At 35.1% G+C, this 23,440-nt stretch overlaps 1 protein-coding gene across 1 annotated transcript; it reads left to right on the forward strand.

Annotated features, from left to right (window-relative positions):
• Positions 1-1,045: 1,045 nt before the first annotated feature.
• Positions 1,046-23,380, forward strand: LOC124360864. The gene is made up of 3 exons (XM_046814827.1): positions 1,046-1,270; positions 18,695-18,911; positions 21,262-23,380. Exons 1-3 carry the CDS (start codon positions 1,078-1,080, stop codon positions 21,428-21,430), a joined length of 579 nt encoding a protein of 192 aa, XP_046670783.1. The 5' UTR covers positions 1,046-1,077; the 3' UTR covers positions 21,431-23,380.
• The last annotated feature ends 60 nt before the right edge of the window (positions 23,381-23,440 follow it).

Consider the following 23,440-nt stretch of genomic DNA (forward strand, 5'->3'; position numbering starts at 1 on the left):
GTTTTTATGTAATATATATTCCTTGTTTTTATTATTACCATTATTATTTTATTACCAGTAACACGTGTTTTCTTAATTATTACCACCTTCTTTGGAAATACTAATGTAGAGTGTTGTAAAACTAATATTGAGTGATTGTCACTTCACTATTTATACTGTTCAGTAAACATAATAAATTTTCTTTCAGTAGCATTTACTTTTATTCTTTATCTTTACAGTTGCAAGAATGATTTAGTGGCCCTTGGGATGAATAAGTAATCTTCTGTTATTTAAAACATGAAGAACAGAAACTAATGTATTAAGAAAAAACATGTTCTCATATGATCCAGAATGTCACTATTTTGAAGTTTAAGATCTTTTCAAAATGTAGATTTGTCAATTATGATTATTTTGAAAAGTAAGATCAATAAGATAATGTTTACCATTTTGATTTCTTATTACTTATTTGTACAAATACAAATATATTTTCTGGATAAACATGATAAATGTGTAATCTGATTACCTTACCTAACTAGTATTTGGGTGGATTGTGGTTTGTAGATGGGAGAGCCTCTTGTTTCCTTGAACGGGGGAGATAACCGTCCGAACTGATGGAGTAGAAGTTTAAATGAGTATTCTATTAAAAGTAGGCTTTATAAAAACTTCAAAATCAGTTTGAAAATACTTATTTTCAAGGACACGTTCATTTTTGAAAGGATTTATGGAACGAAATAAGTGTGGTCATATAATAGGCTTTCTAAAGTGTATTTCTCAAGGTGCACTAACATTTAATCATTTGATCAATTTCTGAAGAAAAAAATAAAACTGCTGTGATTATGGCATTGGGAATGACTGGTCAATCTCCATGCCGTAAGCGGATTTGAGATTATCCAAATGACTACATTAAAAAAGACAGATTGCGAATGACTGTGACTGTCTAATTGCTGGGTTTGCTGGCTGATTAGCCAAGAGACAGGGGTGGGGGGTGGTGAGCGGGGCGGGAAGGTGACAAGAAAGTGGCGGAGAGGTCTGCTCTGCAAGAGAGGCAGTACAGTGGGAGAGACGGTGTCGGAGAGTTGACTTTCACCGAGAGTCGCGATGTTGGTGTCTAGACTGAAGTTGGTGTTGGTGTGTGGGTTGGTGGTGTTGGGGGCTTTGCCGCCTCCGGCCACCCCCGCCCCCCAGAGGGGCGGCTTCGAGCTGCCCGTTCAACTGGTGGGCTTCCCCGTCATCGTCATCGCCGTCCGAATCAGCCGTTTTGTCAGGCAGCTGAGCTACGCCCTCAACCCCCGTAAGTGACATCTGCAGGTAGTTTTGACAAAGGAATGGAAAATCCACGTGGAATAGGTTTAGCTAAACATAACAAAGATTTTTTCAGTTGACCTACATTATAAAGTTTGTAATCATTATCAGTTTGACAATTTAAAGGAACCTAGAGCTGGAACTGTGTTCAACATTTACTTCAGGAGAAGAAACCTGCTGAATCTTAAAGTCAAAATACATTCAGAGCTTTATTAAACAAAACATCCACAACGTCAAATTGCCTTCAGCTGCGTCATTATAACAATGATTTTGGTGTTCTGTGTCTATTAGTTACTTTTTTGAGGATTGTGAGCAAACAACTCAGTTTTACGTAACGGAATGTATTTCGTCACCTTTAATTTGCCTTCAACTCACAAAATGACATTTTACGAGATTATGCGATTAAAAGCGAAGAAATGGGGTTTTTTTAAGTGTTCTAGATCCAGGTACGTTATTATTTTTAAGAACTAAACCATCAAACACTTTTGTGATCGCTACTTTTTTTGGAATCACTTCAAAATTGTACTAACCGTTAATTATGAAGTCTCTTACAGTTTAGGTAACGTTTGTTACGTTGCTACTCAAGGAAGAGATTTACCGCCAACGAGCACAAAAAAGAGATCAGTATCACAGCCCTTTTGTGGGAGGGAGGCTATTAATGTGATATCAAATGATACCCGTCTGGTTGTTTTTTGGAGCCCAAGGACGCTGGGGTAATTTGATCGACCACGCTCCAGTCCCCTGGCCGCATTTCAATATTTCTGGCGCTTGTGTCCACTTTGTCTCTTCTGCGTAGGTATTACGACGTCAATATTCCTCTACTGCTTCAAATTCCTTTGGACAATTCCAAGAAGGCCGTGCATTTCATTATGAACCAACTTTTATTGCCTTTTTTATGGTTTCATTAAGAGCAATCATTCTTCACAACGCATTACATTAACCCACATATCCTACTGGTACATTTATAGAACACCCGTTACTGTCCAATAACGGGCTTTAGTCATCATACTGAAGTAGCAGTTCTCTTCAGGCAGATATGTGTGTTATAATACTGCACGACAACAGTTCAATATGAAGGTTAAAATCTTCTTATGACTCAGAGGAAAAACTTGCGTTAGAGTCACTTAATCCCAGATTTGTTTGAGAGAACCAATAGTATGGTAGTAGGGTTTCAAGTAAGGTGAGTTCAACAAAAATGTATGCATAGTCTACATGCTCTTTGTGTCAGTCTAGAGGGATAAATTGACTACCCTCAAAGTTAATTCTCCTATTCATTGGCAGGCCAGCGCAGAAGAACATTTTATTGAGTCAAGTATTTTGAAAAATTTGAAGAATTCCGGAAATGAGTCATTTCTTTCTTTCTTGGTAAGAATAACTTTTAGTTGCATAATGGAAACTTTACTGTTTTGAAGCCAGATGAATTTTAGGAAATTTAAACATACAGGAATGAAAGAATTCTGAGAAGGTGGAACTGACGGAAGACTACTGTCGGTTTATGTAAAAGAGTAGTCGCCAAGTCCAGTGGAGCCCAGAAGAAAGCGGGATCGCCAGTGTGATGTAACACGCCCCAGATCACAAGGTCACTCTCACTCTCAGCATGCCCGGACCGCTCTCGACCGTACTTCCTTACTTCCTGCCGGCCTGTTCCTTCCTGGATGTCTCGGCGTAACCGGTTATTGACGGTATTAACTTCACAAGCTGTAAGGATTGGCTGCAGCCAATCCGTAGAGAAAATGAATCAAGGTAAATTTATGTAAACGGTCATTGATGAAACACGGTTCTATGTAGTATGTTCCATACCCAGACCACTTGGGTCACCGAAATCAGTGAATAAAGATTACGTAGAAGACGCACTTCAAAGTCAAAGTCATAACACCAATATCGTGCAAGAAAGGAAAATTTCAAACCAGTTGCCTTTTAAATATTTTTCATTGCCCTAGAAAAATCTTAATCATCGTTAACCAAAGAACTGTCAGAGATTTATATAGCAAAGCACATTTGAGTTCCATTTGGAGAAAGTTGTCTTCCAATTTGTCCTTAATGAGAACTTAGAATTACTGTAATTTTATAATGTCAGTTGATCGTTATTGGTATTGATTCAAATTTAGAATATCCATTCGGATCAAACCCTACGACAAAAAACAATGGATTTCAGGATATGCTTCATAGCAAATTCATTGATGGCATAAAATGAATCTATTCTTCAAACTTACATAAAACATAGTCTGAACTTATAAGATGATTGAACAAAAACTTGTATGGGCACGAGTTAATTGAAGATACCTTCGCGCTGCAAAAGTCGTTACGTCTTTGACGGGAATTCTGAATTCTTGAAGAACGATGAGTGCCGTACACCATCTTTTCAGAACACATATTATATCCTCCCAGCAGGGCGTTACAAATGATACGTTACTCACCGAACTACGCAAAAACAGTCGTTTGATTGAGTTCCTATGAGTGGCTTGGCCCATCGTGCCGCTGAGATGGTATTAGAAATAAGAAACCAACGAAACAGTTTGAAATAGTGGTAATTACATGGGATATTAATCACTTTTGCAAAAGAATTTAATGTTTGTTAATTTTATGCAAAACTTGAAAGTTTTAGTTAATAGCACATTGTAAATCCTCTCAGAGAAATCGTTATGCATATAAATCATAATAGTTGATAGCAAGTCAAGTGAAAACCATTGTAACCCCAAATTTTATGAATGCATGTCCTTTTCTTGGATCTATAGATGTGCGAAACACGCCAATGGTAATGCAAAGTTGCAGCATAATAAGGTTTGAGTTGGATTTTCAAGATCTTAAAAATTATCTCTTTCTCTGTGATTTTGTTCCAAAAATCGAACAGTTCTACAATAGTTTGTAAAAAGCGATGTCTTGAAGGGAGTATCCTAAGAGTAGGTCAAGACACGTAATCAATAGACTAGTAAGATCAAATCAGTTGTATTACACAAAATTCGTAAAGGAATAAACAGATCTGAATAGAGGCAATTCAGGCTTCAAAATTATTACACCAGGATCTTGACAAAGGCCTCTAGACCATCTTCAGGATCACAATTAACCATAATTATCGCACCTTCGTGATGATTTGCTTCAGTGAGTCGCGATTTCGTGATTGTCAAACGATTAAATAAAGACGATAGTCAGGATTGTCATCAGCCAGATTGCCCGCGATGGGAGTCACCTGGCCTGTGACGTCACGACCAAGACTAGAGCAGTAATCACGGAGACTATGATTACACTTGGGTTTGTGAAAGTGTTCATCACCACTTCACAGCCCACAGCCCATTAGCGTGCTACTGACAGAAACACTTGTGACACCCGACTGACCCCTTTTGTTCTCTCCTGTTCTGCGTACAGCATGCGGTAAATGGAATGCAAATACAGGCAAATACAGACATGAAAGCTCCTGACATTACGTTATACCTTTATTCAGTGACGGTTGGCAACTCTTCTTTGTTCCATTCGAGTACTTTGTATAACCGAATATTCGTATTAGATCTTGACCTGCTTGCATATTCTAGCTTTACTTGAAGAAGCCGAACTTCCTACTGAATGAGAGTGAACCCTATTTATAGTCTTGTGACCTGTTAGGAGCTGTTAAATTCTAAAGGTAATGTCCTAGAAACACCGTTTTCACAGTGATCCAGAAATAATCCAGAAACACAATGTATCCAACAAAGAAGACAGCATCAAATTATCAAAAATCTGGCAGCTATAGTTCATTAAGCGTCAGCCAATCACGATATAGCTCCCCTACCTGTATAACCGGATCTGTACTACTTGCAGTTTCGGTCTAAAATGTGATGACCAATGATGGCTCTTCACACCGAAGCTGAAATATTTTATTTAAACCGGAGAATTTGAATGATAATAATGACCCTGACCGCGAGGTATAGGAACTGAAATTTAATTAATGTTAATCAAGTGCATTTTTGTCTTTATAAAATAACACTGATAACAAATATTGTCAATACACCCACTACCAGCAATAAACATCACGTGTTGAAACAGACTTCGCTGAAATGGCATGCAAAATGTAATTTCTGTAGCTTTCTCCATTCTCGAGGTTTTGCAGACAGGAGGCAGATAGAGAATCATACAAAACAAAGTTAACACAAAAATGATGCATCATAGAACTTAATCTTGTAGAAATGAACTTTTATACCAAATGTGTACATATGATTCTCTACATATGTTACAAACATAATACATTCAGGTTTGCTTTAATTAAATTGGGTTTCAGTGTTTGTGTGTAGAAAAGCCTACATTCCAAGTCTATAAAACTATGTATGTATTAGGATAGTTAGGCTATGTGTTAATGTCTCACGTGTTTGAATCTATTTCAAGTGCATTGTGTTTGTTTACATATTCATTTTAATCTGCTTTTTTTTCGTTACCATCATGGTTAACCATAAGGCCGATATAAAAATATTCGTTAACGATCAGCCAAACCCTATAAGTGTCAGGCACCATCATCGAACTCAGTGTACCGCAAATAAAACTTCATGCACAATTTCAAGTCTATAGGTCAGTACGTTTTCGAGGGCATACAGACAGACAGTAATGAATTATTTTCCATCCCCACGAATAATCAAACAATAAGTGGCTTCCTCGACTGCCCTCATCTAGTGTCGGATGTAGACTTCTCTATACCAAGAGGTACCCGCTCTAAGACACTTTTTCTGCAGAAGATTTAGGCCCACATATTATGCATCACAAACCATGGAATATGCAGACTTCTAAAACTGGGTAGTGAGGCAGCGCACATCGACTTTTTTCACGATTCTAAATACACCCTGAAAAAAAATCATTAAATGTAAACACCTAACACATGCTTAATACAGATCCACTTACAATAACTAACAGCTACGATTGTATTAATTATTGATAGTATATTGTTGAGTTTCTAAATTTTATTAATGTTATAGCATTGGTCAACTATTTATTTATCGTTGCTGTTACTGTATTGTTATTATTCCTTGTTATTTATTGTTGTTTTTGTTATTCATATTTATAGTATATCACTCTGTTATTGCCTATGTTGTTCAAGTTAGAGCTTACATAAGACTGTGTATATTGATTATGATTTGCCATCTTGATTGCTAAGTACTTGATTTGTTGAATTACTTTTGTAAAAATGGTGGAACCGTTGAAATAAATAAATATTTCCAGTCAATGTTTACTCAACTCGCACGGTTACTCTTACAGTCCTGTCTCTCACACATTTCCTAATTGTCTTTAAACATATGAGTGGTTTTAAGACTGGAAGAGTTATACAAGTTTACCATTCTTATTACATCCCAACACAAATAATTATAAAAGCCTATACAAACAAAAAAGTAGGCGATATCTCTTTATGAAATGTAAAAAAATAATAAAAACATTATCATTGATTTTATTAACTTACTGTAAGGGAGTGACAAGCCAAAACAAATTTTAAATTTAAACGATTCATCAACAGAATGATTATTTTCAAGAGCATTACAGAGTGCAAGTATATTTATACGAAAACCTGTACATTATGTAAAGTTAACTTCTTCAGAGATACATATACTAAAGTTTTTCTCCTAACTTCTTTGTACTCAATAACTGCAAATACTCCATAGGAGAATAACCCAAAGGTAGAGTATGGCCTGGGTTATTCATTAACATTGGTTTTATTTGTAGATTTCGTGATATCTTCAGATAATAAAGAAGATGAATAGTAAAACACTCATCGAAATAAATCGGAATAACTTATTATAACTGGGGAAAGAAATGCGAAACTAATAAAAAAACAATAATAATAAAAGTCTATTAGGAAATCAAATTTTGTATACAAGCCTTTACGCATAAATCGAGAATTTTTATGAATAAACGATGTCATACCCCACCTTCATTTATAATTAAAACATTTTCATTATCGAACACAAAAAATTAATAAGAAGTTAATGTAGTTATAGTAATAAGAATGATAATGTTGTTATATGTATCACTGGAAAACTTAACTTTACGTAGAAAAACAGAAAATTCAGATATAAAATGGGCGATACACTCAATGCTAATAGAGACATTAAATAGGGCGTCCTACAGGGCTTCCAGCTGCGCCCAACATAAATCCTCATACATTTTAATGATTTCACTGAACTAATTAATGTCTTTAACATTTATACCGATACATATGACTCCATTCTTCTGAGCGGGGATAAATATATTAGCTAAACAGAGACTCTAATCTCATTTTACAACTTGTGCTAAATGAATGTATTATATAGGTTTAATAATAAATTGAAAACAATACTACTATAATGTATATCACTATCTATTCTATCCCCAGGACATAAACAAAACGCCTAACTTAAAATAAACTTTCATGTGTTTGGATTTTTGCAATAAATGTTAAATGTTAATTTTATCTGATACTAAGGTATAATTTTAATAATTGAAGTAAAATTTAGAAAAGTCAAGCGCCATCAGTTTTGAGATATGTTTCCTGACTACAGTACACAGTACATTAAGTGTAACAATACTACAAATATTATGAGTATTCATGAAATGTTTCATTGGCTATAACTGGGGCTAAGATTTAGACAAATTGAACGATTGTTTCATATACATTGCAATATTTAATCATTGATCGTTTTTTTCTTTTAATTTTCGTTTCATGAGAAACTGGCTAACGATAGGGCAATGGGGATTATGTATATCTACTCTGTAATTAAAGATCTTTTAACAGGTTTACTCCTAATCTCAGCTATGGATTGAAATGAGAAAAGTTCAGATCCTGATTCAGTTCCAATTGACCAACTTATATTTCGGACATATAGTTTTGTGTTTTGTTATGGGATTTGATTTCAAAAAATCATAGAGTAATACATGTATCAAGGTGCAATATTAATATTTCTCAACTGATTTCGCAACACAAATTCGGTGACACAATCGTTGTTCAGTTGGGTCTTTTATTAATTGTTTTTTTCCTTAAAAATTATTACAATTTTATCCGTCTCTTTCCTGAAGGCAAGAAAAATGTTATTCTACGAGGATTTGTTAGCATTTAGAGGAGTATTTGGAGATATCGTATAATCAGAGTAAAATAAAAAGCCCTGAAGAATATGCAGTTCTGATATTATATATATATATATATATACATATATGAAAAGGACGTAAGGGAATAATATATAATTGAATTATTTTTCAAAATAAGAAACTACTTAAAATGCCTGCAATTTGGAGCGATAAAACATTATTTCCCCGTTTTTTGGAGAAGTAAAATTACTCTAAAACCTGTCTGTATAAATCAAGCAAAATTAACCAAAGGCAACCGACTTATAAAATCATAGTTATTAAAGTATTAAATTCTAGTCAATACTTTATTTTTATTAAAGTTGAGCAATGGTTATATTATTTATTTTAATATTGTACCTTACTTTATTTGGTTACTCCGCATTACGTTAATACTCCAACCTTTTAGGTCCATGTTGCATATCCATAAACAATTGGGAATAACTAAAACAATGTCTTTTCAAAAGGCCTCCAATAAAGGTTTCTCTTAAATAAAGAGTATCTACTATTTTCCTATTTGTGTGCCTTCCACTAATGCGTGGGCTTTTCTCCATCAATATTCCTTAAGAAAAGTAGGAAGTTTGTCCATGAAGGATAAAGCTAATATTGGTTTAGTAGCAACCAAAACTATACATGCACCTTATGCTTTTTATCTTTTCGAATGTAATTAAAAGAAAATAAACTGCACAGTGAGTACTGAAGCAGCACTGCACGCGTAGTGGTAATTAAAATGTACGAGGTGCAGCTGTAATTGTAACGACTAACGACACCGGGCAGCGACTGTGTTGAATAAAAAGTGCAAGTTTCGCCTTCGTCCTCCGGCCGTCGTCAGGTATCGGGGTCAGGCCTCGTGACGTAACCGAGGTAACAGGACTTGGGCGCTGGCTAGTAGTGGTGGGAGTTGCAGCCTAGAACATAACCTGTTTAACCTGTAAACTTCTGGTCCTTCACCTGTATAGGCTTCATACGAAACTAATCAGCTGATTCTCAACTTCTTAAACTACTTTATCAGTTTACTATTTGACGAAGTTTTAGATACTTATTCTTGATACCTCTTGGTCGAAAGACGAACTCCATATATGGGCTCAAAAGATCAAAATTAAAAACAGAAATTCTTTTTACACAAGTGTTATGGTAGCAACGAAAAAGTAAAAAAAGTTTTTAAAAAGGGTATACAATGATATAGCATTATTATGTAAAATGTCGCATTGTTAAATAAAAGGTAATAATCATACTTTTATTACGTTTCCGAATTAAATGTAGGGAAAATCGTAAATGAAACATAACCACGAACTGGTTTCAATGAAAGTTCAAAAGTAGGAGATATTCAAGTTATCATAAAATCATAAATGTTAACGTTTTGGCCATTAGATGTGTTCCATTAGTGCTGTATTTTAACTTAGAAAGCAAGATTGAAATCCATTAACTGAAAAAATTACGATCAGTGAATCTATTCATTTTTGGTTTCAAGAAATTTAAAACATGTTTTAATTTACAGCAGTTAAACCTTGAAAACATGAAAAATACAAACGCGTTTGTATAATCATTCCACTTTTACATGTTCAGGGCAGAATTTATAGGTATTATGTAGTAAAAACCATATAAAATGGCCGAATGTTAAGAACATGAAACATGAGTGAAGGACGTGGCATATTTTTTATTTTTTTAGTGATAAATTATCTGATAAAAATGTGTTATTTTATTCAAATGTAAATCATAGTTCATTACAAATTAAGTATAGCCTAAGTCAAAAAGTCGTTAAACAATTTGTAACTCTCCGAATTCATAGTTCATAAAAACTGGACTAAAAGACGCATCGGTATCTTTTTAAAATTTTTCTTGAGCCCGGATTACATAGTTACCTAAAATGCTTCATGTACATGAATAATTCCGCAGGATTTGTTCAAAGCACTTATTTCTACATTCTATTTTAAGGTAAATATATAAAGGGCTCTGAACATTTAAAAAAAGCACCAAAAATCCATTGCACTAGATAAGAACCAATAAAATAGATAAGGAACTAACTGACATACAAAAAGAAACTCTGTAAGTTATTCCATATTGTAGACATTTCACTAAACCTTATTGATATATACATTTCATATGTACTTTAATTTCTATTTTATGTTTAAAAATATAACAAGAAATTTACCTTACCTACTAAGCAAACAAGATGTGGGGCTCTCCGACAGGAATATTCTTGAAGCCACGCCCACTAAAAAAAATACCCCTCCTCTTCTTGGACCAGCCAGAAAAGGTTTTCCCAATACTTCGAACTAGGCCTTTTGTTTGAGCCTAATTTTCAAGCTCTCATCTGATTTCTGTTTTCCTCGTTCACGGATCTAGAGTCACCTTTTCACCCTTAGGATTTTCTCCACGTATTTGCCCACCATATTCCACCGTTCTTGTCTTGATAGTCTGCGGTTGAAGATCTTCCTGCAGCTCCATCGTCAGCTGTGTTCTTACTTCTGTCCATCATCTACACCTAAAGAAGGTACGTTCCCCGTCATCCCACGGTGAATCTCCAAAAACTCAAACGGTAAATTCCCGTGCTTTCTGTACAGGTAATACCGTGGTCCGACAAGAACTGAATGAGGAAGAAGCCCACCTCACCATACTGTTTCTCCACCACTCTGTGAAGTTGCCGATCAACTTTTTCGTCCAACTTCCGCGGGACTCATCATTCCAGTGAACTCGCTCATTCTGCATACTCACAACGCAACTCACTCTGCTTCCTCACTCCGAGCTCTTGCTTGCATACCTTACTGTTCTTGCTCATTTAAATCGATGGGTCTTGCACTGACCTGAACCGCTGGTTCAGAGGCGTACGGTACCTCGCGACCCTAAAGATTTATAAAAAAAAACTGTGTAAAAAAAGGTATGATGTTTCAAAAATTGAGTAGTGGTTTTAAATATAAAAAGAATCATAAACCGTATCTTATGTTAAGTGTTTAATTCGTTTTGGCCCGAACGATTTGAGTTCTTTTAATTAGGCATGATCAAATTTAGAGAGAATTATCGAAAATTCTTCAGAACCATGTAATCATAATAGAAATATAAATTAATAAACTTCGGATAGCCTAAGTTCATTAAGACACCAAGCTCGTGATTAGGTTATTTAACAAAAATCTTCGTTATGATCCCAGTAAGCTTAACAACACATTCTGCTGCTGTTATTGTACTCTAAAAAGAGTTCTTAATTGGTAGTTCAGTAAGAAGTTTAATGGATTTCTGGACATCACTATTGACAGGAACTTGAATAAAACATTTATAGAGTGGCTAGGAAATTGTGTTTTGCGTTGTTTGTTCTTATTAATTGACGTCATACATGTGTTGCTCACTGCTTACAATATCCTAATTTATCCAAGTTCATTTCTTACAATGCCCTAATTTATCCATGCTCAATGCTAAAAATACCCTAATTTATCCATGATCACTTCTTACACTGCTCTAATTTATCCATGCTCATCGCTTACAATGCCCCAATTTAGCAATGCTCACTGCTTACAATGCCCTAATTTATCCATACCCACTGCTTACAATGCTTTAATTTATCCATGCTCACTGCTTACAATGCCATAATTTATCCATGCTCACTGCCTACAATGTCCTAATTTATCCATGCTCACTGTTTACAATGCCCTAATTAATCCACATATGCCTTTTGCAGTGGCTATCTTGGGGCCTGAAAATACACAAACGGAACCAATTATTATTTTACAGAAAAGGCAATCCAAATTATAGCTCAACTTAAACCTATAAAATCATATAAATCCTTTTTGTATGAGTAGGATTGTTTAACATACCATGCCTTTATATTTTTCATACACAAAATGTTTTAAAGCAAAAGATTTACCTATTCCAAAGTCTTTTACCAATTCTCAGTATACTATTCATAATAGAACTAAACTTAAAATTCCCGGACATAAAACACATCCTTTATTTTAAATCATGTGTATTATAATCCTTTGACTTTTAATTCCCTCCCCGACCACCTCAAGACAGAAATAAATGTTATACAATTCCAAAGTAGTCTTATGAATTTGTTACCATATAACTCTTTCATAGTGTAAAGGTTTTTATTAACGAAAACATTGGAAATTTTACTCGTAAGAGTATTGACGCATGCCAATGCTTTTAATAGTTGAACGGCATTAAATAATGGTTTAAAATTTAATAATGGTTTCTCATAAATACATAGGTCTTAGAAAGCTACTAAACATAGGCAGTTTCTTGTGGTTAAGATATTTAGATGAGATTATGTACCATCTGTTCCTGGAAGGAACGCCTTCTCCTCTGGAGAAAGTCGATCCACAAAATAGTAGGGATTAGGAGACTGAGGTTGACCGGAAGTACAATCATCACATTGTTGCATTTCCGGCACACAGTGACGTGCCATTCCTTCAGGTTCACACCTGAGCGACTGGCAGAGAAGTGGTTTCTTCTTCTCCCATGAGAGCCTGAGAAAGTAGCTGTGGACATGATACAGATTCTGTTGCTGCTGGAGTTATTGGATCATCCAGGCTTTTCAGAGGACTGAATAGTCCAGAAACTACACCCTGAAATGAGTTAGGACAAACAAAAACAGGGTAATAATCAAATATTCTTTGATTGTAGTGGACTTACATCCTACTGGTAAATTTCCAGGCTTAAGCTTTGAGAAAATGTAGGGTAGTTTCACTCGTCTTTTCAAATGATTTGATAGTTTCAAAAACAAAATGTTTGCTACCAAGCTCACACACGTTACACCTGTTTTAATTTATCAAACTTATCGAAAAAAAACTTTAATAACATTGTTGGCATGACCCAATACTTTTAAACAATTTTGTTTAGTAGTTTCGCTTTACAATACACAGTGATTCTAAAAATGATCATGCACTGACAATATTATTAGCGATGAATATATATATATATTTTTTAATTATATCCAAAATAGTTAAATTGGTTTTAGAAAATATATGCTCAATAGGGTTTACTAAAGCTTCTTCTTCTGGTTCGCCAAACAGTATTTAGATGAACATTCCATCTATTCCATTTTCCGGACATTTGTCATCGTTCAGTGACACAAAAATCAGTAACACTACGTTTAGAGACCTGCAATTTGATCTCTTCTTCAGGTAAATAACTAACCTAACACATAATTACAAACTAGGATAAAATAAACAAATCATACCAGAGCGTTGTGACACGCATAAGTCAGGAACCACAAACATTATGTTGTTTGGCAATTTCACTAACTGTAAAACATGCACTTAATAAAAAAAAACTGTATCACTGTTCGAAAATGTCCGGAAGAATCCTGTTTCATTCATAATCCTTCCGTCGTCAAACACAAACTTCAAACAAAGAGTATTTATATGTCTCAAACAGAGACGGTATTCTTCCCATTGTTGCATAACATGCCAAACAAAGTAGGGGTTTCCCCAGTTGTATATTTTCAAAAAACAAGGATTTCTTATTATTTGTTGCTATTAAGTGGTTTCTCATCTTTGCCAATTTAAGAGAAAGGCATGTTTACTCACCGTTTCGCGATAATACTTGTCCCAACATTATTACATGTAGCAACACCCCATGTTTATTTCTGGAGACTGGATACTATTTGGCAAACATTGCTACCATGCCAGACATAAGCTTTCTCTTTCACTCACAAAATCTTGTTTGTGGCGTTGGATTTCTACCTTCCAATTACCAGGGCTCTGAGCTCAAGTTAAAACTGTATTTTTAGTATAGAACTGATAAACGATTGGATACAGAATCTAGACGTGTACTAACAGATAATTCTTTGTTGAAAGTTCATTTTTGAAGAAGGAAGGATTGTGAATTTCAGCATAATTCTGTAATTTGATCTCTTCCTCAGACAGGCAACTAATAACAAATCATGTCAGAGATTGTGACACGCGTGAGACCAATATCACTACAAACATGCAGGCATGTTGTAAATATCAAAATATCTAGTTACCAGGGGAGTAGCCAGGAAAAGATTTGGGGGGTCAAGATGAAATTGGAGGCCTTCCCCGGAAACTATCTAATTTAATAAGAATCAAAATAGTACATTTTGCACAAAGTTTTACGTCTTCGAACAGGTTGTGTTGATTGATATTCATAATTGTAGGAGGCTGAGTAGTAACAATAATTGAATTGATTAGATTTACGTAGTAATGTAATTACCAAAGAGATGCTGTTATTGGCCGCAATACACGGTACATAGTATACAAATCCACATTGAGAATTGATAATATGTAAAAGACTTTGTACAAAAGTAAATTTTTTTTACTTCTCAGCCATCATATCCAGTAAGTACTTGCTCTGGGTAAACTGATATTTTCCTGTAGTGGGCAGAGAGTTAGGCCCTATTTTGTTCCTTAAAAAAGTTCTTGACCCGTTTCAAAGTTGAGAACTATCTTTCAGCAGCAGATGTCAGTAATACTGAATTATTTAAATAATAATAATCGTTTACTAAAAAAGTCATTTAAAAAATTAAAGATTTTGAGGGGAGTCCGGACCCTTTGGACGCCCGCGCTGGCTCCGTCCTTGCCTTCTGTAATTTTACTGCGTCGGCATCCAGGTTACAATCTCAAAACAGAATCAGTCAGTCGGCTGTACAGAATCGTGAACACGCCAGCCTGTGACATAACCACGTGAAAGTGAGCTCTGAGAATGTACGTGCCAGCGCACACCGTCCTCATGACGTCATCGTGTCTGGCACGTCAGCCATCTTGTTAGTAAATATTGTTTAGGACAGATTGTTAACTAAACATTATTACAAGTTTGGAAACTTCGTTTATTCCGGACACTCTGATCTCTTCTTTTGGCAATAAAAATAATAAATAAAAATGATAATAATAATAAAGAAACCTGAAGAAGAGATCAGACTTCAGATCTCGAAACGTAGTGTATGAGACTTCATAGGGTATTGTAACTCATATCATAACTACGTCACTCTTTGCCACAAAAATCGATCTTTGCCTATTTAGTAGTTACAACATCACTAGTGAATTGAATACTCCAAACCTTTCTTGGGTTAAATACGAATTAAAAACTATTTAAGTGCGATAAAGACAAGCTAGTTATTATTAAAGGCGTAAGTAAATCAAAATAAGAACATCTCCTTACCTTCCATGCTTATTCATATATTCAGAAGGTACAGTATATTCACTTTTAAAGATCTGTCATCTTTTCCCAACATACACATCCTTATTCCACACGATCCAAAACCTGCCCTATGGTGCTAACGAGTCACCATGAATTCTTTGAAAAATCACAATTACTTTTCTTGATCCAAGAATGTTAATGCTCTTCTAGACTATATCAAAACTAGTGAAACTCTTTCAATTTATAAAAGAGATTAAGTAATTATCTCATGGACATAGTCTGTTATTATTTGGAGGAATTCTTGGGAGGCTTTTTTCTGACTGTGTAGGTTTATTAAATTATAGTTTTAAATAATTATGTAAATTTCTTAAGGTCTGAATTAATTTGAAACGGAATGTATATCGCTTGTGTAAATATTATTCGATTATGACAGTGTTTCACACAATTTTGTATTGTTAATGAACTATAAAAAATGTGATATATATGTTCACCATATTTAGCCCCGAGGCCTGTGTTATCAGCTCGGCAGAAGAGTCCACATAAAGATGTACAGTAGCCGGAGTATCTTGATACGGTGTTGAATAATACCGGCGATACTCGAGGCTGGAAGCTGCTTCAAAGAGACACAAATTGAAAGTCAAATACCCCGATCTTGATAGCATTATAAATGTGGGTATTGGAGGTGAATAATGTGGAGTGGCTGCAGCCGAGATCCGTGATACAGATAGCGACTACTGTACAGACCGGTGACATCTTGATCTCCACCGGTCACCGGTGGAAGGTGGATGCGGAGTCTGCACCGGTCGGCGACACGGTTCCAGATCAAAGTCATCACGCACGCACCGGTTGTTGCGTGTCAAGTCTCTTTGGTTCTGCCGATCGAGATAACTCCCACGCTCCGAGGCAAATCATCAAATGGAACTGTGGCAAAAGACCGATTTGTGGCCACGGATATGTATAGCCGAGTTCTTCATTCGGAAGCACCCACGTGATCTGCCTACTGTGTACATAGAATTAGTACGTATATAACCCACCCCATTTTTGCTAGGGTGGGAACTCACTCAGATAAATTTGGACTCTTAGTCCGGAATCTCGTACTAACTCTTTCCTTTTCTGAGGTATGAATCCACCTCTTTACAATGGCGCAGTGTAGTGGGTACAACGGTTCTCTTTGGTTTTTTTCTCTAGATAAATAAGAACAAAAATAAAACAGAACTGTCCGTAGACGTGATTGCCACAATATATGAAGAAACTTACACATAATTTTCATAAGAGGCAGGATAGAATGTATATAACTATTATAAAGTATTTTATTTAAATTTTTATCTAACACGTAATGCCAATGGCGTAGTGTAGCGGGTACAACGGTTATCGCGAGATAACCATATCAAGCAACGTCGAGCGTGGCTGCTGCTTGGATGGGTAGCCGCTGAGCGATCCTGTCCTTGCAAGCAGCCCGCTTGCCCGGCCATTGGTGGTGGTTCGGAAGCCACCTTTAAGCCGTTGGTCCCCAGGTTAAGTGTTAAGAGAGCGTCTTAGCCCTAACTTCGCCTAGTAAAATAGAACATCTTTACTTTAAATACTTTAATCCCTTGATGAAGAGCAGAGTTAGAATAACGATGTACTGACGTGCGTACTCCTTCAATCACAACCTCTAAGTTTTTATTTTTGTATATACTGTAAATAAACACAATGATTCCTTTATTGGCTGAGCTTTAGCGAAGCCTATTACTCGTGAGGCGAGGAAATTTTAATTCATTTATATCTGTCTGTCTATCTGCACGATATCTCGAAAACGAACTTACATATCGACATAAAATTGTGCATGACGCTTTATTTCTATATGGAGGAACACTGAGTTTGATGATGATGAATGTTACGCCATTGGATTTGGCTGAGCGTTAGCAAATATTTTTACATTGGTCTTAAGAGTTTAACCATGATGGTAATGAGGAAACACACCACGTATTAACACATAAAGAGAAACCTGTTAAGACACGTTGTGGCGTACCTCTGCCTTGTAGGGTATCCAAGGCTAACCATAAAACTATAATCATTGTTCTTTTGCAGCTTTGCATGCAACCCCAGCGAAACCTGTTACGACAAGTATTGTATGGTATCCAAGGCTAACTATGGTACCACAACCATTATACTTTTGATCTTTTCCCAATTTTCTGAAATTGACTATTTTTTACTCCTATTTTCTGTATTTTTTACACTCATGAAGGCTAACTTTCTGTACAGCAACCTAGTTATTGTGGAACAACTTGAATAATTGTTGTGGAGTTTTTTTACACCTAACGTAGAGCAATGGTGGGAAGGTTTGATTCAATAAGAATACTCAGTTCACATTTCACTTAGTGTAGCGTCTGAAGTCTAATGCTGAGACAGATTTGAGTCCTAGATTCTGGAATCAACATCCATCTGAAGAGATCCGAAACAGTCAGTGACGAAGGAGCTTAAAACGAAATTTCTACATCGTTTCGACATCAGAGACGATGTAAATTTTAGTCAAGGTGCTGAATTTAACATTCTTAACCTAGTGCTGAACTTAATATTCTTAATCTAATTATTCTCATGTGTTTTTACGTTACTGGTGACTGACTTTAATTCTCTCCATTATTATTATTATTATTAATTATTCCATTTGCTTAAACCTAAATACGTATCTAAAATGTTATCCGTGATCCCTACATTCTTTAACTAAAGTCTCATTCTGGTCCTTTTAATTCTACTATTGACCTGAAATTCACGTCCTCAAAATCCTGCTGCATCCTAATTTCTCTTGAAATTCGAATCTTGTCTTAAAAATTATTAAGTTTCCTTATAATACTATGTTATTACTAGGTGTTTTTAAAATTTTCATTAAGGCCTGTTATGCTTGTGAAGGATCTTGATTTCTGCAGCATGTCCATTAACCGGACTGCATTCTTTAGAGTCCTTTTGTTTCCAAATTTTCCTGGGTTTCTTTATTCTGATGATGGCGTTTTAAGTTTGTGGAAAATCTTAATTTCTCCAGCATGTCCTTTAACCCGACTGCATTCTTCAGAGTCCTTTTGTTTCCAAATTTTCCTGTAGTTTTTTTTATTCTGATGATGGCTTGTAAGGCTTGTGAAGGATCTTTGTTTCTGTAGCATGTCCTTTAACCCGACTGCATTCTTGAGAGTCCTTTTGCTTCAAAAGTTTCCTGCACTTTGTACATTTTCGTGAATATATATATCCTCTTCTTCCGCCACAAAGCTAAACCATGTCCTGACCACGGCTCATGTTCCAGAGACGTACCGGTCAGCGAGTGGGTCCCGCCAGACCCGGGACATCCACAGCCTCCACCTGGACGCCGCGAACCTTGACGTGGTGGAGGCCGAGAAGCGCCTGGTGGCGGAGATGGGGGAGCACGTCTGTGTCTACGAGCGCGTGTGTGCGCACTACGCCCAACTTGCCGAACACCGGAAGACGGAAAATCATGAACTCGACTGGAATAATGTTTTCAGGTAGGAGTAACTTAAGGGTCGCCATACAACACGAAAATAAAACGCTGTCTCTCCTCTGAGGGTGTTTATTGTTCCATCTACTTTACTTTTGTATCATCTGCGTAAACTATCGCTTTAAGACAAATATTGAAATAATATTTAAAAACTGTACGCTGTGTTAAGAAATATTAAATCTTAAACAATCAACCAGGGACGTAGCCAGCGGGGGTCCCAAGGGGTCAGGACCCCCCTCCCAATTTTAAAATTTTTTTCAATTACGTTTTTAGTAAACTATTATTATTACTTAAATAATTCAGCATTACTTCTTGATATCAATAGGTAAAATAATTTTTTATACCTCACTACGGGATCAATATACAGTGTGTCTCACGAGTAACCAAATACACTTCTCAGGTGGTTTCCTCTCATCAAAATAATGAAAAAAGTTCATACAAACATAATATGTCCGGAAACGCTTTCTTAGCGAGCTACGGCTAGTGAAAAATTTCGCGTGATTTTCTAAGGAAGGACAGAAATAAAGTGAAACTGATGTTTTTATGGCGTAAAGATAGTTGTTAAATTTACTTAAAAAAATGAACTGACAAATTGAATAAAATACGTTCCCAACCTGTCAGACCAAAAATTTCTGATATATCAGACAAAATATGCAAAATTTGGTCTTGAAAAACATGCTTTGTTTAGATTTGAAGTACAATAACTTCATTCAATGGGTAAAAACGGACGCAAACTTTTTAACCAAAGCCTTTAGACAGTTTAATTCCGAAGAATAATGCTAACAATGCTAATAATAAACACGCCATCTCAGTTTATATGAATTTCTGTCCTTTCCCAGAAAATCGGGCGATATTTAGATACAAAGGCAAATAAACTAATGCCCACAAAATTGTGGGGTTACACACGTTACAAAATTTACATAAAAAAATTATGGTTGCCTGTAAAGTCGGTTTTACGGGCGAAGATTTTACGTGACAACGTCTTTTTCTCGGTAGAATATTTATTGATATGAATATTATTAAATTGCACAATAGGAACAAGGAATTGAATGAAAATAAGAATTGCACAAATTTTAACTATAGAAATATATTTTGTTTACTAAAACATTGTACATAATTTGAAATTAATTAAAATTTGTTATTGTAAATGGTAAAGTTGAATAAAACATTTACTAAAATTGGAATTTGAAATTCTTGCTAAACACAGTTAAATTCTAACTCCGCGCGTGGTGATTGGTCGGTTTAGTTCGTTTGTTTGGTCGCACTGTTATGACAAGGTTAGAGGTTATAATTTGTTATTTTAAATGTTTGACTAGCAATACGCGCTGTTTCTTCTCAATCGACTGAATTACGATTGATTGCAGAGTGATTTAAACTAATAATTTACTTAACACTATCAACATTTGTCAATTGTATGACATAACCTATAAACTCAGTTTCTCAACTTTTGTGTCAATCTAACAATTAATCAATCAATCATAGTTTACGATAATGAAATATTTTACAATTATTTACCTTTATTGTTGTAGTTGTTGTAAATGACGAATCTAAGCACTCCACATTTTCACGAATAAACATAGTTATCTGCTTTATCCCGTGCGGCGGACCCACAGTTATCTGCTTTATCCCGTGCGGATCCCGTGCGGCGGACTCACTGGACGGGCAAATCGTAACGTTACCGGGCGTTACACTTTTTCATGAGTGATTCCGAGCCGCAACCTAATTTAAGACGTTGTCACGTCAAAAACATCTGCCGAACTCCAGCTATGTCCACAGAGTACGAAATCGAAGTACGTGTCTTTAGCTACATAGAAAATAGAAAAAAGGGTTTTATTCAACATCTGGTGAAATAAAAAGCCGAGGCATCGATGGTGTTTGTAGGGTTAATTTGTTTATTGTTTTTATTTTACACGATATCTGCTTGCCCGTTTCATTTAGGTAAAAGAATCGGTTTTATACCGATGGTTATAGTTTCCAATCAATTTCATTATTCTCGAAGGAAGGCTTTAAAAAGTAGTTTTTCATAGATCTCGGTTTTAGGGCAGGTTTATTTAGCGCATTCCAATGTTGCTTCACTAGTTATTTATTATTGTACTTTAGTGAGCAGGTAAATTTTGCATTTTATACAGTTATAAAAACAAAACCAGCATTATACAAAACGGCTGTAGTTCCATTTATCATCCAACAACACTATCTTGTAATCACATAACATCCTCTATTGTTATGTATATGAGATATTCTCTAACAATACGTTTGTTGCTCAAGGAAAAGCGGAACAACAAAAGTTGTACGTCCCTCCCTTCAAAATGGTTTGGAAGAAGACTGTAAATATTCTGATTGGTTTCGTCATGTTACAGCAAATACGCAAAGTCTCCGGACAATATGAAGCAGTTCTACTTGCTCAGTGTGATCCTGGGAGATGTGGTGGCCTCTCCCTCTCTGTGTCACCAGCTGGCGAAGAGAGGACGAGGGTGTGGTGTACTGGGACTCGAGGAGGAGACGACGAAGAAGGCGGCAGCAGCGTAGTCAGCAACCCCTCTGGCGATGGCAGCAGAAGAGTGTCTTCGCTGTCCTTAACGACCGTCGGAAACAGTGGACAATCAAAGACAAACAAACAATAGCAGGAAGTCTTTGCATAACGTTCCTAATACAAGAACTTCCTTATGAGAGATGAAGAATCTCACATTCCTAAATTTCCCACAAAGGGAATATTTTGTAACTACCGTATACGTCGCAATACGTCTCGTTTCAAAAATGACGATGTCTTAATTAATTAACAACCAAAGAAACTTTGTTAATTGCACAAAAAATTTTAAATATCCAGGAAAGATTTTCATTTCATAAAATATGAAATGTCAATCTTTGACTAATGATACTACTATTAATATTTTTTAATTTAAAATAACTGTTATTTTTGTATTTATAACTGATTCCTTTAATTTAAACGTAGAGTTATAATAAATCTGCCAAACTACTCTAAACTTATTTTTGTAACTCTTTAACTAACTTTTGGTTGCCTCACATTACTTAATGTTGCCATTGATTTAGACCTCTTTCTGTCCAAACTACTCTAAACTTATTTTTGTAACTCTTTAACTAACTTTTGGTTGCCTCACATTACTTAATGTTGCCATTGATTTAGACCTCTTTCTGTCCAAACTACTCTAAACTTATTTTTGTAACTCTTTAACTAACTTTTGGTTGCCTCAGATTACTTAATGTTGCCATTGATTTAGACCTCTTTCTGTCCAAACTGTGTACCAGATAATCTTTTATTTATAATTTATTCTTTTGGATTTAAACAGAGAGTTATGATAAATCTTCCAAACTACCCTATAGTTATTTTTGTAACTCTAACTAATCTTTTGTTGCCTCACGCTACTTAATGTTGCCAATGATTTAAACCCCTTTGCGTCCAAATTGTACACCAGACTACGCAAATTTGTACATATTTCTGAATAGTTTCGTTATTTTTGTATGTGGGAAGTTGTATATATTATGTTACTTTTGATGAAGATTACCAATCGCCTCCTTTGAAGAGTGCGTGGAGATAGACCAAATAAAACGTGGGAGCATTTGTAAAATAATAAAAGTATCATAGCTAGTTATTAGTATTATTAACTAAAATAGTGATATTATTATTCACCATATTATAATTTTGAACTTTTTTATATTACAGTAAGCATTACGTGAATAATTAACATAAGATGTTTTTATTTTCCAAACACATTAAGTCTAAAATGTCACCTGTTTTACAACATCAATTGAATGCAGAATAAAACTTAGAAATATACTTAGTGAAATAGTCGTGTGTACCATTATTGTATATATTTTGTATATGTAAGAGTGTGATCCTTAAGTCTTGGAGGATTCTAGACAGGCCGTGTGCAATTGTGTCCTTAAGTACAGTACTTCTGTAGAGTACTCGTACCTAAGTGTGTACATAGTTAGATGTAAGCTTAGAATAAGATGGTTACATAATCAAAATGTTTTTTTATCGTTACAAAATATTTGTTTTATATTTTTAATTAATAGTACTACACATTTTAAATGATGGAGACACTCCTTATCCTATGTAATAAATTACATGTATTTATTTTTAATGAATAAAATTTATATAATATCAAGAAATTAATAATTGTAAAATGTAAGTGTTTAATTGTGTTTATAAGTATTTAAAATGATTTGGCAAATATAGCTACATTTTTCTCAAATATTTTAGCATTAGTTTATTCCTTTAATATGGAATATAACTTAATGTTTAATATTCATACAATTTTATTTTTAGACCTCATTTTAGTCTTACATTGCAACTTTTCCATAATAAACATGTTATGTCTTTGTTTACTGAATGTTTGCCCCTAAACGTATTTTAGGATCTTAAAACATCAACATGTGGTAAGATCTCATAATACGTTTTTATGCTGACCGTTTTGTGCTTTAACATGGTTAACGAATAAAAACATGATACATTAAGTCTATTCTACCCATAGAATTCCCTGTTCCTACTCTTGAACTAATAAAAAATATTTTCAT

Source organism: Homalodisca vitripennis, chromosome 4, assembly GCF_021130785.1.
Source record: "Homalodisca vitripennis isolate AUS2020 chromosome 4, UT_GWSS_2.1, whole genome shotgun sequence".
NCBI lineage: Eukaryota > Metazoa > Arthropoda > Insecta > Hemiptera > Cicadellidae > Homalodisca > Homalodisca vitripennis.

Coding starts and splice junctions, on each gene's coding strand:
- LOC124360864 (XM_046814827.1), top strand. CDS start 1,078: ATGTTGGTGTCTAGACTGAAGTTGGTGTTGGTGTGTGGGTTGGTGGTG. Junction 1,271..18,694: donor GAGCTACGCCCTCAACCCCC/GTAAGTGACATC, acceptor CTCATGTTCCAG/AGACGTACCGGTCAGCGAGT. Junction 18,912..21,261: donor GACTGGAATAATGTTTTCAG/GTAGGAGTAACT, acceptor GTCATGTTACAG/CAAATACGCAAAGTCTCCGG.